A 15,704-nucleotide genomic window follows, 5' to 3' on the forward strand; every position below is an offset into this window, starting at 1 on the left:
AATTATTACTTGATAGTAAAGAAACTTATTTTCTAAAGCCACTCTACTTCTTTAGATAGAGGATAGTGTGCACAAAGGAATGAAATTATAAAAATCATGGTATAGTTGATAATGTAGATCACAACTTTTAGTCAAGTTTTATGTGCAGTCATCAAATTTCCTTTAATTTGGTAGAACACTGTATAAAAAATTGTTATGACAGAACAACATACATGTTATGAGGGAACAGAGTCTGAGTTTTTCCAACAGTAGGATAATAGCTCTAAGTAGCAACTGATGGATTTCTCCATCCTATCTCCCCCCTTGTGCATAATCAAATTTCATTTCTTATATCCTTAGGGTCTTAGCCCCAATCCAACAATGGGACATATGCCACTGCTTTGGGAGAAGAAATAATTACTGCTGAATTACAGAAAAAAAAAGTGGCTGAAACTGAAAAAATTTAGGTCTTTAAGAAAAATTTAGTCTTTAAGACTGAAAGATTCCAATGTAGAATTGCAAAGTGAATTTAGTTCCCTACAGTAAAACTCCCAAATGAGCACAAAGACCAGTGTGAAGTCAGCAAAAGAAAAATACCAATTTTCCCTAACTGTGGAACATTACCTGGGAACTTCTTACAAACACAAATGTTGAGGCCGCACACCAGACTTATAGATTCAGCAACCCTCCAGGTGATTCTGGTTTATGCTAAAGTTTGAGAACTAATAAACTAATATTAAGAGCAACCTGTGCCAGCGAAGCCATGGGAGGTGGTCCAGCGTTGCTGTTATCCTTAATGTCTTTGGAGTGCTACCCAACACTGTGAAATAGGCTGGCACCTAGTGCCCTTCAGCAAAAATGATGTTTACTTCAGCTCCCACACTTTGCAGATCTCCCCAGCTGGCTTATCCCCCATGGCAAACTTCCCTTATCAATGGATTTGGATATGTGGAAGCTCCCTTCAACAGAGGATGGGGCCCTGGGTGTCTACCAAGTCAATGAAGATGATCCGGGAGAAACAAGTCCATGAAGGAATCCACTGCAGAGTTCCCACAAAGGCAGAGTATGAGTGGAACATACCAATTTTGTTACTCTGGCCTATCAAACACTTCTGGTGTAAAGAGCTATATACTCCAAGGAATAGCTTCAAAAAGACATTTCTCTGGCGAAATAAGTCAGGCAACTATGAAGAGTTAAAGAAAAAATGAGGCACACAGACATTTTCTGTATCATTATAAATATAAGGCACAATGTTTTGTGCAAAAAATAATACATATGGTATATACAAATACTATAAAATAGACTGTGTGCTTAAATATTAGTGGGAAATCGTGGGAATGCAAGCTGGTGCAGCCACTCTGGAAAACAGTATGGAGCTTCCTCAAAAAATTAAAACTATAACTACCCTATGGCCCAGCAATTGCACTACTAGGTATTTATCCAAGGGATACAGGTATGCTGTTTCGTAGAGACACATGCACCCTCATGTTTATAGCGGCACTATCGACACTTTATAGCAGCACTATCGAAATGTTTATATCAACATGTTTATAGCAGCACTATCGAAAGTATGGAAAGACCCCAAATGTCCATCGATGGATGAATGGATAAAGAGGTGGTATATAAATACAATGGAGTATTACTCAACAATCAGAAAGAATGAAATCTTGCCATTTGCAACTACATGGATGGAACTGGAGGGTATTATGCTAAGTGAAATTAGAGAAAGACAAATATCATATGACTTCACTCATATAAGGACTTTAGGAGACAAAACAGATGAACATAAGGGAAGAGAAACAAAAATAATATAAAAACAGGGAGGGGGACAAAGCATAAGAGATTCATAAATATGGAGAACAAACAGAGGGTTACTGGAGGGGGTGTCGGAGTGGCGGATGGGCTAAATGGGTAAGGGGCATTAAGGAATCTACTCCTGAAATCATTGTTGCACTATATGCTATTTTGGATGTAAATTAAAAAAAAAATAAATCAGATTAAAAAAATAAATATTAGTGGGAAATCAGATAATTAAAACATTGTTAGTATTGATCACTTCTAAAGAGGAGGAATGGATTCATGAAATGGAGAGAGTATTTAGATTTTACTTGATAACTTTAAGTGCCTTTATCCACAAGCATTACTATTATAAAAATCCTTTTTTTTTTTAAGAAATCAAGAAATCACCAATGAAATTGCATACAAATTCATTTTGTGGTCAACTTTAGTGGTTCACAAACATTTACAGCTGACTGTGTTTATTAATCTCAAATGACTCATCAATTTGAATATCCCCTTTGTGAAGAATGGTCTTGCTATGGTATGTATCTTGCTGCAAGGTGTCTGGTTAATCACATAAATTCCCAGAACAGACTACACTAGTTGACAAGGGAATCTGCCAAAACGTCGTCTGTGCCTCGAGCTTCAATACTAATATTTGTCTTTTCTAAGACATTAATTGTTACTAATTAATCAGCTACTATTGAGGCTTCTTTTCCATGATACATAAAAATGAATTCTGATAGAATTACTTAAAATGGGCATTTCCAAGGGAGGGAAAGCCTAGAATGAATGGTATTGGACTGAGTTGGAAACATCCACATGAAGTCATGTTTAGCTTAATATAGATACAGAAAGATAGCTATATTTACAGAATGGATTAGTAACCATAGCTATATTTCCTAGCTCTGTCAGCTGAGAGGACCCAGTGCAAGAACACCCTAGTAGCAACTAGTACACACACCACTTAGACCTTGATTTCTCATACCATTCTCCAATAAAGTAGACCACGGCTCACTGGAGAAATGACTGGTTCTAGGACTGAGGAAGGAATACATCAGATAAACCTGGAGCATTTTGTAGTGTCACAAATGGATGGGGGCATGTCAAAAAAATAAGAGGTGACCCTGAAAGAGCTGACACTGGTCAAAGCTGGAACAATCTGAGCAACAAAATAGTATTTTAATGTTTTAAAATACTATTTTAAAATAGTATGTAGTATTTTAATGTTATTTTTTTTTAGAGAGAGCGTGAGAAGGGGGGGAGGGGTAGAGAGAGAGGGAGACACAGAATCTGAAGCAGGCTCCAGGCTCCAAGCTTTCAGCATAGAGCCCGATGTGGGGCTCACACTCACAAATGGAGAGATCATGACCTGAGCTGAAGTCAGACGCTTAACCAACTGAGCCGTCCAGGTGCCCCTGTAGTATTTTCAAATAAATATCCCTGAATCCATACCAATATAAATACATTGTTTAACAAATAAATCAGGAAGAATAGACATATCTCCCATACAGAAAAATTTCAAACAATTTATGTAGACACTTTCCACTCAGGAGGTGAAGCTTAATACCCAATGCCTGAAGTGGCATATGACTTCTGTAGTTTTCCTCTTCCAAAACCATAATCCCAGTAAAACCATGAGGAAATAGCAGATAAATTCAAATTGAGGGACCTTCTACAAAATAACAGATGAGTACTCCCCCAAACTGGGAAGGTCATCAAAAACCAGGAAAGTCTGTGATACTTACAGCCAAGAGTAGCCTTACGTGACATGCCGACTAAATGTAATGTGGTAGCCTGAATGGCAAAGGGAACTGCAACCACAAACACCTTGAGACAGAGGAAATGCAGCATGTTTGAGGAACGGGGCTGGCCCATTATGAGCAAGCAGGGTCAAGTTTGGGTCAGATAGACAGATAGGAAGTGGTTCTTCATCATGGCTGTACATTGGAATCATGAGAGGGTTTTTTTTTAAGTTTATTTATTTTGAGAGAAAGAGAAAAAGTGCATGAGCAGGGAGAGGGGCAGAGAGAGAGAGAGAGAGAGAGAGAGAGAGAATCCCAAGCAGGCTATTGCACTGTCAGCACAGGGCCTGATGCAGGGCTTGAACCCATGAACCATGAGATCATGACCTGAGCTGAAATCAAGAGTCAGATGCTCAACCTACTGAGTCACCCATCTGAGGAGTTTAAATAAAAAATAAAAAATTAAAAAAAAAAAAACAAAACTACCCATGTCTAGAAGTCACCAACAAGTGACTTTAGTTTGGAAGGAAAATGAATTAATTACAGTTATACAAAGGCACCTAGCTTATCTATATACCATTAAGATAAGAGCAATTCACAGTAAAATAGAAACTACAATTCTTTTACATTATCGAAACCAAGAAAAACCAAACAATGTACTAGTTTTAGGGATTCACAGATGTTAAAATTAAAAAAAAAAACCCATCAGTATCATAAATACAAAATTTAGCATAGTGTCTTCCTCTTGGCAGGGGTCCTAGGGGGTCTTAAGAAGTGTAAAGAGTCTTCCTAAACTGGGTGGCAAGGACATGTATGTACATTTACTATTCTTTAGACCACATACGTGTCATGTGCAGTTTTTCATATCATGGCATAATTCACAATTTAAAAACCCTGAAAATGTTAAGCAAAATTTTAGTTCATTGGTAGTCCAGTGACCAACGTGGTAGATTACCCTACTGTGCTGTCCACTATTTGGACCATATTTTAAGAAAAACAACACTAAATCAATCTAGAGGAAGTTGTACCACATGGCAAGGTATCTGGAATTACTGACAAACAACAGAATGATGAGCCCTAGCTTAAAGATGAAATTAAGGGGCAATGTGAGAGAGATCTTCAAGTATAGGGAACACTGTTATGTGAAAGAAGAAGCAGACTAAGTTTTTGTTTTCGAGAGCTCCAGTAAATTTAGAACAATAGGTTTCTGCTAAAGAGAAACAGACGTGTGCTCAACATAATAATCAGAGATTGCCATAAATGAGATGAGCAATTTCAAGATTTGATCAACATTTTCCTCACTGACATTGTTTAAGTAGAGGAAACGGCTGTATAGAAAGCCTTTGAAAGATTCCTGCTTTAGAATTAGTCTGGATGACTTTATTCGATAATTATACTTCTACCCTAGGCATGGCCATAAATACATGCTAAGTACGTTATTAAAATATCATCAGTTTCACTCACGATTGCACACAATGGGCTGCAGTGAGAATCCAGGTTGGGTTGAGGATGGCACCTCCACACTGGTGACTGCCTTGAAACCTCACACCCACCTGCCATGGCCAACAGTGGGGACAGGCTTCCTCCCCCACTACAGTTCTTCTGGAAAGCCACTGGAGACTAAATGGAGGGATGCCACAGATACCTATAGCAGAGAGGATGAAATTAATGACCTATCCAACTGAAATAAGAAAGAACATACACCTCCTCCAATAGCTGACGATAGTAATTTCCAAATATCAGATGAGCTTTACAGAGATATCAACTCCCTAACATCCACCTGTGAGGAATCTGATTTTAAAAGCTTGCCTTGGTAACTCTGCTAAGCAATTAGGTTTTTAGTTACTGGCCTACAGAGTAATATTTACTCATTCATTCAATAAATAATTTTAGTGGTTGGTACTGCCAGGCAATGTTCTCGATAGTGATGTTTTAGGTGTCGCTGATCTATCAGTGAATAGAATAGACAAAAGCCTTGGCTGTCATGGAACTTACATTGTACTGGGATGGGTTATTTTTGTTGTTGTTGTTGTTGTTAACAGAGCATATAAAGTTCTTCATACATATCCTTGTTTCTTCTCTCTCTCGTGGCATTTTCTCCTATTACAGCTCCCTGTACAACTTTCTATTATAGCCCATCTAGGCCATATTGAATACATGCATATAGAACAATGAAAGATCATAATTTTTGACCAGATACTTCAGATTACAAGTTAAAAGTTGTCAGTGTGTGCTAAAATGAAACAAAACAAAAAACTTTGTTTTCTCCCTTTGCCTCAAAATGCATAATCATATTAAATATGGATTCTAGGAAGATATTTTAAATATCAAGTTTGCACAGGTGCAAATGAGGACAAAGAATTACTCTCTGCACCCTTTTCTTCTAATCATAAAGCTTATTTCTTCTTCCCTCTATTTATATGTGTATATGCAAACCCCCCCCAAAAATTCTGGAAGTTTCATGGACCTAAATGTAAAACTCATTCTTCTTCATTGTAGAGTTATATAAATGTAAAATGAGGCTTTCCAAAGAAGAAAGATTAAACAGGTAGTAACTACATGACCATCAACTCACCATATGGAATAAGTTTTGCAGAAGATACAAGATTGGTTTGGGGAGGTGATGTCGATCCAACTTGGTTTGAAGAGTCTACAGAGAAAACATTTTTTTAATTGAAAATATTTAAAGTCGTCTACACTAGCTGACCCTGCTTGCTTATCCTGGTCAGTCATAAAACCACTCTCATGTTGATTTCACTACTGCAATCTTCCCAGTGCTAAATGCCAGATCCCATAGATGTGATTGGTTATATTTTTCTTAAATTCCTAGTGTATCTTGACCCTTTTAAGCATTTCTTCCTTCTTTGGCCTCATTAAGTTACTCTCTTGATTTTCTCAAAAAATCTACGACCATCTCTTCTCAATCTCAGTCTTTTTTTCAAGATCCTATCCTCCAGCCTGCAAGATATTCCACAAAGTACAGTTCATAACCCTATTACTATTCATTTGCATATATATGACTTCCACATTTCTCTCTTAAGTCTCTTTTCTGAATTCTAGATGTAGAATATGCTAGCTATATTCATCTGGATCTCCCACAAGCTCATACAAATCCACTTGTCTCAAATGAAACCAATTGATTTCAAGAGTCAACACGGTCTTATGTTTCCCTGTATCATTTAGTGGCTCTACCATCCACCTAGCCACTCAAGCTAGAGTCCTCAGAATCATGCTGGAATTTTTCTACTTTATATATCACCTTTGCCACAACATATCTGATCAAGGACTACACCGAAAATAAATTCTTACAATGATTTATTCACTACTCTCCTTGTAAATTCACTAATCTCTGCCTAATCTTTGTCTTTATCTTCCACATTACTACCAACTTGAGTTCTGGCTCCACCTCTTGGCAGTTATGCATCTTTGGGAAAGCTACTTAACCTCTCTGAACTTTCTTCCTTCATCTGTGAAAAGGAGAGCATTGTATAAACCTCTTAGGTTTGTAAGGAGGAATAAATGTGGTAATGCATGTGAAATGTTTAGTCTATACTTGGTACAGAGCAAGTAATCAACAAATGTTAGCTGGCTATCCTATCACTCTGGTACCTAAAACTCAATGCCCTGAATCCATCATGATACAACTCTTGCCTCTTCTAACATTCCAAAACTTGAACGCTGCCAAATTATTTGTAGTTTTTTGTACATCACCCATTCTTTTCCACACTAGGGTCTTTAAGGAATGATATTCCTTCCATCTTAGTAAAGGCTGCTTTATTTTCTAGAATGGCTTGAAAAGTATAAATCCTTCAAAACCCTGAAATGTCCCAAAACAGAGACAGTCAATCTCATTTCTGAATTGCATTCTCTAATCTAAATTATCTACTTTTGATATAAGGTGCTTAAAGTGTTTTTTGATCATTGAGTGGATGTAGTTTCTTAGCTTCACCAGAGGTTCTTGTTAAAGCACAGATTCCTGGGCCCCATCACAGATCTACAGAACCTAAATCTTCAGGAGTGGGCACAGGAATCTGCAGTTAAAAATTTTTTTAATGTTTATTTAATTTCGAGAGAGAAACAGAGAGTGAGCAGGGGTGGGGCAGAGAGAGAGGGAGACACAGAACCTGAAGAAGGCTCCAGGCTCTGAGCTGTCAGCACAGAGCCCGATGAGGGGGCTGGAACCTATGAACTGTGAGATCATGACCTGAGCTGAAGTCAGATGGTCAACCAACTGAGCCACCCAGATGCCCCAGAAACCTGCATGTTTTGGGGCACCTGGGTGGCTCAGTAGGTTGAGCGTCCGATTTTGGTTCAGGTCATGATCTCGCGGTCTGTGAGTTCAAGCCCTGCGCTGGGCTCTGTGCTGATAGCTCAGAGCCTGGAGCCTCCTTTGGATTCTGTGTCTCCCTCTCTCTCTTACCCTCTCCTGCTTACACTCTGCCACTCTCTTTCTCTCATATAAATAAACATTAAAAAAAAAATGTTTTTTAAAGTAGGCTCTATGCCCATGGCCCTGAGATCAAGACCTGAGCTAAGATCAAGAGTCAGATGCATAACCAACCAAGCCACCCAGGAGTCCCAGGAATCTGCATTTATATTTTGTCACCAAGGTGTTTCAAGCACCCTAAATTCAGGTAAACATGGCTAAGTGATCTTCCGTATAACTATTTTCACAAGCAAAAACAATTACCGTGCTAGTGCTTATCCTCACCTGAGAGCAAAAAGGTGAAAGTAGCCTTGAAGCCTCGGAAGTTATTTTCACCATCACTTTTAAAATGAATCACCAGCATATTATGAGGACTGAATATTGGAGTAGGGTTTAAGATCCCACAAAGTTTAGCTGTAAAAGTTTGATTTACAGTCACAAAATTTTTTAAGTCAGAAAACAGAGGTGAAACATTATCTATTTTTTTCCCAGCAATTCTGGTTTTCTTCAACTTTGGTTTGTAGGCACACTTTTCCATTGTATGTGGGAGTGAAACACTAGTTTCAAGATAACAATGTGTTGTAATTTTATCTCATAGAAAAACACTCTACAGATAGAGAAAAGACATCTGATTTTTAGCATACATAGAAATGTCAATTGACTTTTAATGTACACAGTGCAAAGGGGCGAGTTAAAGAAAATCCCAAACTTTGTATCCTCCTTTCAAAGGGAAGGTGGCTATGCTTTATGTAAGTAACACCTGAAATCTGCTTCACTTGAAGCCCACTCTATACAGATCCTATTCAGCTGGATGAGGGGGATTGTGCCTCCACTCAGCTGCCCTGAATATCCAAACATTCCCAACCCACCTACATTCCTGGGTCTCAGACCCACAGTGACATCTAACTAAGGGACAAATAATAGGTATATTAAGGGAGTGGCTGCAGAGCTGGAAGAGATAACTTCTTATACTAAGTAAATTGGTAGGTCAAAATGGAAAATATATTTGAAGTTTTCAAAAATTAACTTTTAAGATTCAAGTAGAAACTATAGTTTTGGTTACTTTGGTTACTTTTGGTTACTTTTTTTGGTTACTATACTTTTCAGTTACTTTTTTTGGTTACTTTTTAATACAAAAAAGTTTAAAAAATTACCTTCAGTAACTGCCAAAAAATGTATTCAATGTTACTATTTCCTTTTTCCCTGGGACTTCACATTCACCTTCCAAATATTCTGAAACATTCTCCAAATTTTACATGTTTCTATTAAAAATCTTACTGGTGAGGGGTGCCTGGGTGGCTCAGTTGGTTAAGTGTCTGACTTCAGCTCAGGTCATGATCTCACATCTTGCGGGTTCAAGCCCCACGTTGGGCTCTGTGCTGACAGCTCAGAGCCTGGAACCCGCTTTGGATTCTGTGTCTCCTTCTCTCTCTGCCCTTCCCACACTCGTATGCTGTCTCTCTCTCTCTCTCTCTCTCTCTCTCTCTCTCTCTCTCTCTCTCTCTTTCAAAAATAAATAAACATAAAAAAAAATCTTACTGGTGGGGCAGCACCTGGGTAGCTCAGTCGGTTTAGCGTCCAACTTTGGCTCAGGTCATGATCTCATACCTGATCTCAGACCTTGTGGGTTCGAGCCTGGTGTCAGGCTCTGAGCTGACAGCTTGGGATTCTGTGTCTCCCTCTCTCTCTGCCCCTCCCCTGTCTCATGCTCCTTCTCTTTCTCAAAAATGAATAAACGTTAAAACAAAATTTTTTTAAATCTTCCTGGTGAATCCATTGTTGGCTCATTGGTTAAAGCTAAATTTTTTTGACACGTGAGTTTCCAGAATAAGAAATCCTTATTCTCATTCAACTTTGTGTCACCCAAGGAGGCCAGTCAGTGCTACAACTACTCTTGTTCTTTACAGATGGAATGTTACCCACCTAACTCGTGCTCCTCTTCAGGATCACCATAAATCACAACAGCATCATAAATACAGTTTGGGCTAAATTCAGTGATAAAGTCCTCAAATTCCAACTGTGCAAATTAGAAACATAACCAGAGAAATGGTCAAGGAAGAGAAGAGATGAACTTTAAAAGCTTCCCTCTGAACATGAAAAGGCTGGCAGTTACCCCTCCTATTCTATTGATAGAAGTGTAAGTAATTGCAGCCTCTTTGGAGAGCAATTTGGCAATGACTATGAGGTTTAAATGCACAAATCCTTTGACACAGAAAGTCCACTCCTGGCAATCACATACACCCACATGTGCCCAAATACATGGACACAAGAATGTACTAGCACTGCTGGTAAGGGCAAAGACTGGAAACCCACTAAGTGTATATTATTGGGACCTGACTTAAATTATGGAATATCGGGGCCCCTGGGTGGCTCAGCTGGTTGAGTGTCCGGCTTCAGCTCAGGTCATGATCTCATGCTTTGTGAGTTCGAGCCCCGTGTCGGGCTCTGTGCTGACAGCTCAGAGCCTGGAGCCTGCTTCCAATTCTGTGTCTCCCTGTCTCTCTGCTCCTTCCCCACTTGTGGTCTGTCTCCCTCAAAAATAAACATCAAAAAAATTAGAAAGAAAAATTATGGAATATCACACAATATAATGTATGCAGTTAATGAAAAGTGCTCTGTGGACTCATTTGGAAAGATCTTGGAGATATTTTTAAGGAGAAAAAGCATTGCTAAGCAATGTAAATATATGCATGTTTATAAATGCTCAGAAGATCTCCCTAGGGACACTCTAGTGTTCACTTGCCATTAGGAGGTATGATGGGTGTTAGATGAGAAGGAGACCTACTTTTCGATGTATTCTCTTAAACTGCTCAAACTTTTCAAAGCACATTTATAGATCCAGATGTAGGTTGATATATTTATATATGGCGGCAAACTGAAGCTCCTAGTCATAATGGCAGTTTCATAGCCAGGATGAAGCAAGTTCTGCCTAACCAACACAGCTAAGCTCTCAATGAAGTAAAGATCTTCCTTAGCTTCTTACCTTTATAATGTGTTTCTCCGGAGCACGAATGAACCAATGACACTTTACATTCATGGGATACGAGTCAGGATAACTGGCAGAGTGAATCATCCCTTCTTCTACCAATACAGCTACACTCCCACAGCCTGAACCTGTTGAAGTGTCAGGGAAATCCAAAGTGAATGGCCAAAGGCATTCCCTCTTCCTTGTCCCCATATCAGATAAAAACATCAGGGAATTAAATATCTGAGATACCAGCTTCTGAGTTCTTCTGAACAGCAGTAAATGTAAGCTCAAAGCTGCTGCCACTGTTTTCTGGATCAGAAACAAATGTAACTGTGGCCTCACTGGTCTCAGTCAGCAATGGTGAAGGCAATGTATCTCCACAGACCTTACCTTAAAAGGAAAAGAAATTGAAATAGCATTACTAAAAATGTCACAAACTTGTTAATTTTTTTTCCTAATACTATGTTCCAGGAACTCTGTGTTCTCAACCCACCAAACTATTTACTGGTTAATTTAATTTTTCCACACTGTCTGTATCTGTGCTTTTTCAAACTCAATCTCACATGTCTAAATTCTACTCATCCTTCAGGGCCTGACTCAAAGTCCAGTTCTCATAAACCGTCCTAAATACCCGCGGAAGTAAGAGGTACCTTTTCTGAGTCACCACAGCACATTTCCTGTACCATGTCATTTTCTACTTTATGGTACACACTTAGATACCTTATCAGACTGCAATTGCATTAGAGCAGAGACTGTTTTTACTCCACATATGTGTAGGACTTGATATGATATCCGGCACATAGTTGATTTTTTAACAAATGATTGGTTGAAAGAATGGTTCCTAGGTAAATTGCAGGCCTGAATGTGAAATCATTTAGTCAATGAATATTATAACCCTTAGCACAATACCTTATATACAGCACCCTGTCGATTTGCAACAAGCTATTTGTCCTAATCACTGGCCTAGGGAGACCTGGAGACCAAGGTCTATACCAGCTCTAGAGATCTTCTATCAAGATGCTTAACACATAATATTTCAATTAAAGTTATCAATTATGCTTACATAGTGTATAAGTGGTATTCCACAAATGACCTGAAATGATCTATTGTCATGGGAGAAAAGAACATTATAAAACAATGTGAAGTTCAATGTGTATAGTTATTATGTATAAATGAATATACAGTACCCCAAAATGTTAACAGCATTTATCTCTAGGTGGTAGGATTTTTAATGGTTTACATTTTCTTCCAGTTACTTACCTGTCTTTACCAAATTTGGCAAACAGGCACCCACTTTTGTGATAAAACCAAAAAACAAAATAGATGTTGCCTTGAAAGGAAGTTTCTGATAATTGTGAGATCAATGTCATCCAAAACTGCTACTCAACCTGAGAAGGGAACAGCTCACTCAACATGCCAGTCATTGGTTCCTCTCTTACCACACACATCTGCCCCTTCAGGAAAGGGACAGCATATAAAGTGTTCTATGGCAGATATCTAACTTCAGGTCCCTTTGCACGTCTTCAGTTGTTCAGATACTCTAACATGACAAGAAAAAATAAATGTAACATACGTACTAATAAGCACTCCATTGCTTGATTGTAAAGATATATAGCCATGGTCACAACCAACTTGATTTTGTATGTCTAAGCTTGCAAATTTTATCAGGATAATTTTATCTTCTGGTACCATTATTTTCCACATACATAAGCTAGACAGGGGAAGGTGGAGAAAGCATAAATGGGACAGTCAAGTGTGACAAATAAGATCTAATATACGGGCTTTAGCTCATAACTTACCAGTAACAAAAATCATAAAGACTATTAGAAGATAATAGGCAATGGAAGTTCCTTATGTAAGAATAATTTGGATAGGCTCAAATTGCTGGCATTTATCCAACAAATAGAGGCGTTAATTAGAGAGTGGCCGGAAACCACCCTTTAAATTTCTTTCAGTTATAAAATGCTAGGATTCTGATCTGTAAATTGAAAACCCTAAGATTCACCTCTTTGTTCTAACTTATTAGCCTAATTGAAAATTCATAGTTTTCACCCAGAAGTCAAATTATGGGTCATGAATTATGGATTGACCATGCTGCATATGTTAATTCTAACCAGCCACATCCTCCAAGGTCAGCCTGGATCTCAGTCCCTGCAGGTGCAATGTCACCTCCCTAACTCCCAGTAAGGTCAGCTGTGACCTTTTATTAACATCTTTAGAAATATGTCTAAACATTTTGAAAGGAGTCTTACATAATTTAACACATAATCTTTTACTTTTATTTTCCTACACGAATTTGTATTATTAAAGAAAAGAAACCCCAGCAGACCGTAAATCCTTAGCATCTTTTGTGCCTCACATTCATTGGGCTGCAAAGCACTCTTACCTGGAATCTAACATGTCAGAACAAACCTCTTTCTAAAACTTGGCAGTCTTTCTCAACAGACCTAGACCTTTTTTTGTTGTTGTGTTTTTTTTACATAATTTTTTTTAAGTTTATTTATTTTTGAGAGAGAGACAGCATGAGCGGGGGAAGGGCAGAGAGAGAGAGAGAGAGAGGGAGAGAATCCCAAGCAGGCTCCACACTGCCAGCACAGACCCCAAAGCAGGGCTCGAACCCACAAAACCATGAGATCATGACCTGAGCCAAAACCAAGAGTCAGACAACTTAATTGACTGAGCCACCCAGGCACTCCATCAACAGCCTTAGACCTCTTAACAGTATCACTGCCCTCTAAGTAATAAGTGTTCAGGACTGTAGGAGTTATCCAGCTTTTTAATGCCCTGTTTCCAAAAACCAAATGTAACAATTCTTACTAAATATCTTCTTAACCAGAAACTCCCTGCTTTACTTTTTCAAGTCCATCATCTTGAACATCGAGGTCAAAATAGGCTGCTTAAATATTATTAAAATCCCTCTTTAAGCACTTCAATTTATAAAACAATAAGCTGTCTAAAATATTACAAAGCTCACTTTTTTAGGCACTTCAATTGAAAAAGCACTCCACATCTATCATCTTATTGAGGCTCTTTATGACCCTCTGAAGTGGGCAGGGAGAAATTATTCCCTTTATTCCAAATAAGAAAACTGTCATGATATTAAAAGACTCATCACACCTCACACATAATAGGAAATATAGGTTGGGCTTTATGGCTTCAAAGGCAAGTACTTTCTCCTGTTCATCAAATTATTGTCTACCTCAAAATCCCTACCTCAGTGATAGAAAACAGATTTCAAATCATATGCCAACCTGGTTTGTTGTTAGTGACTGCTGTGTTGCAAAGGATTCTGAGGTCTAATCAAGCTAAGTGAGAGGGGATTACCAAAATTAAGCCTTGATTTACCTATTCAAATGTTTATTGAGCATTATTATATGCCAGGCACTGTTCTAGGCTCTTAGAAATGCAATGTCTCCCACAGGCATGGAAGGGGAGAGATGACCTGAGTGTCCTTATCTGCCAGGTCTCAGAATCTAGGTACCACCCAGCAGAATAAAGATAGGCTTGGAGGAACTGTGTAACTCCTTGCTCCTTCTTCACATTATTTGTTTCTATCTTAACATTAGTTAATTAACTCCATCTTCAATTAATCCTTCTACCATTCTCAAGGCTGCTTAGCATAATGGAGAAATCACTAAGATGCAGATTGATTCCGTATCGCATTACATTTCTAAAGCACATGTTTTTTCCTCCACATTGGAACATTCCAGAATCAGAAGGTTCTTACAGTATAGTCTTACAATTAATTCTTTTAGACTTAGATGGACACAGTTCTTGCAGAGAGGAATGATCTCTGGCCAGTCACCCAGGTGCACTATCAACTGCATGCTACTTACGTTATTTTCAGGTGTTTCAGACTATACGGGTGGTGGGAATTTTAGACTACATACATGCATAAGTATTAGCTTGTGATTCAAAATCTCAGAGAAGATTTTTACCTCTCTCTACACCAGTGTCAAGGGAGGGGCACGTAGCTTTCCACGTGGGTGGGCGTGTGCCTGGTTTAGCCTTACACTGAACATACAGCTTTTGGTGTCCCATCTTTATTTGAAATCTCCTGATCTGGGGTATTTTTTATTTCTTTGTTGAGTACATAAAATAACAATTTTACAACCAGTTTGTTTTAGATTTGCTGAAATACAGTTATCAATTCATGCTAATACTGAGTTGTAAAGTTGCTGAAAGTCTTCCCATTAATCTCTGGTTGATTCATTTTAGTCCTTACATGCTATTAAGTATCTTAACTATTTAATCTCAACTTCATCCTCTAAACTTGAAGCAGCTAAAACCTTACAATTACTAAGAAGACATCTAGTGTAAATTCATTTAACCTTCCTATAGGTAACCTGAATTTTGTTGTTGTTGTTGCTTTTTCAGGAAAGTGATTATTCTTCATTTTTTCCAAAGCTAAATCTTCTTTAACTGTTCTGTTCTCATGAAACATCCTTCATGTATTTATACATTTCTCTTGACTCATCTTACTCTTTCTTCTGCTCATAAGCACAGTTAAGCCTAACCCACCCACCCCAACACAACAACAACAACAAAAAAACCCTGCTTCTCTTGAAACCTGTCCTACTATCCAAAAGCCACTGTCCTGTCTTCCTCTTTCCCTTCACTGTTAACTGTCTCCTCATCTGAAACAAGGGCAGCAAGCCCTCACTCCCATGCCTCCTACAGGTCAAAAACCCTCATGTTAATTATAAGGCTCTCTCTCTCTCTCTTACAACCCACATTTTCAACTCACTATCAAATCCTGTGGTTCTATCACTTTTCACCTCCTCTACTATTGCAAACCTGGTCCCAA

At 38.4% G+C, this 15,704-nt stretch overlaps 1 protein-coding gene across 7 annotated transcripts in view; it reads right to left on the reverse strand.

Annotated features, from left to right (window-relative positions):
* Nucleotides 1–15,704, reverse strand: part of OVCH1 (ovochymase 1) — an 82,665-nt gene that overhangs the window by 52,175 nt on the left and 14,786 nt on the right. For 6 of the 7 annotated variants that reach the window (XM_045061607.1, XM_045061608.1, XM_045061605.1 and 3 more), the window contains exons 9-15: nt 12,475–12,608; nt 11,147–11,287; nt 10,913–11,043; nt 9,853–9,946; nt 8,215–8,343; nt 6,079–6,153; nt 4,968–5,148 (exon numbers count right to left, since the gene is read on the reverse strand). In XM_045061607.1, coding sequence (XP_044917542.1) covers nt 4,968–5,148; nt 6,079–6,153; nt 8,215–8,343; nt 9,853–9,946; nt 10,913–11,043; nt 11,147–11,287; nt 12,475–12,608 — 885 coding nt within the window. The remainder of the gene's footprint in view (nt 1–4,967; nt 5,149–6,078; nt 6,154–8,214; nt 8,344–9,852; nt 9,947–10,912; nt 11,044–11,146; nt 11,288–12,474; nt 12,609–15,704) is intronic. The other variant, XM_045061609.1, reaches the window with a different exon arrangement.

The sequence above is a fragment of the Felis catus genome, chromosome B4, assembly GCF_018350175.1.
Source record: "Felis catus isolate Fca126 chromosome B4, F.catus_Fca126_mat1.0, whole genome shotgun sequence".
Taxonomy (NCBI): domain Eukaryota; kingdom Metazoa; phylum Chordata; class Mammalia; order Carnivora; family Felidae; genus Felis; species Felis catus.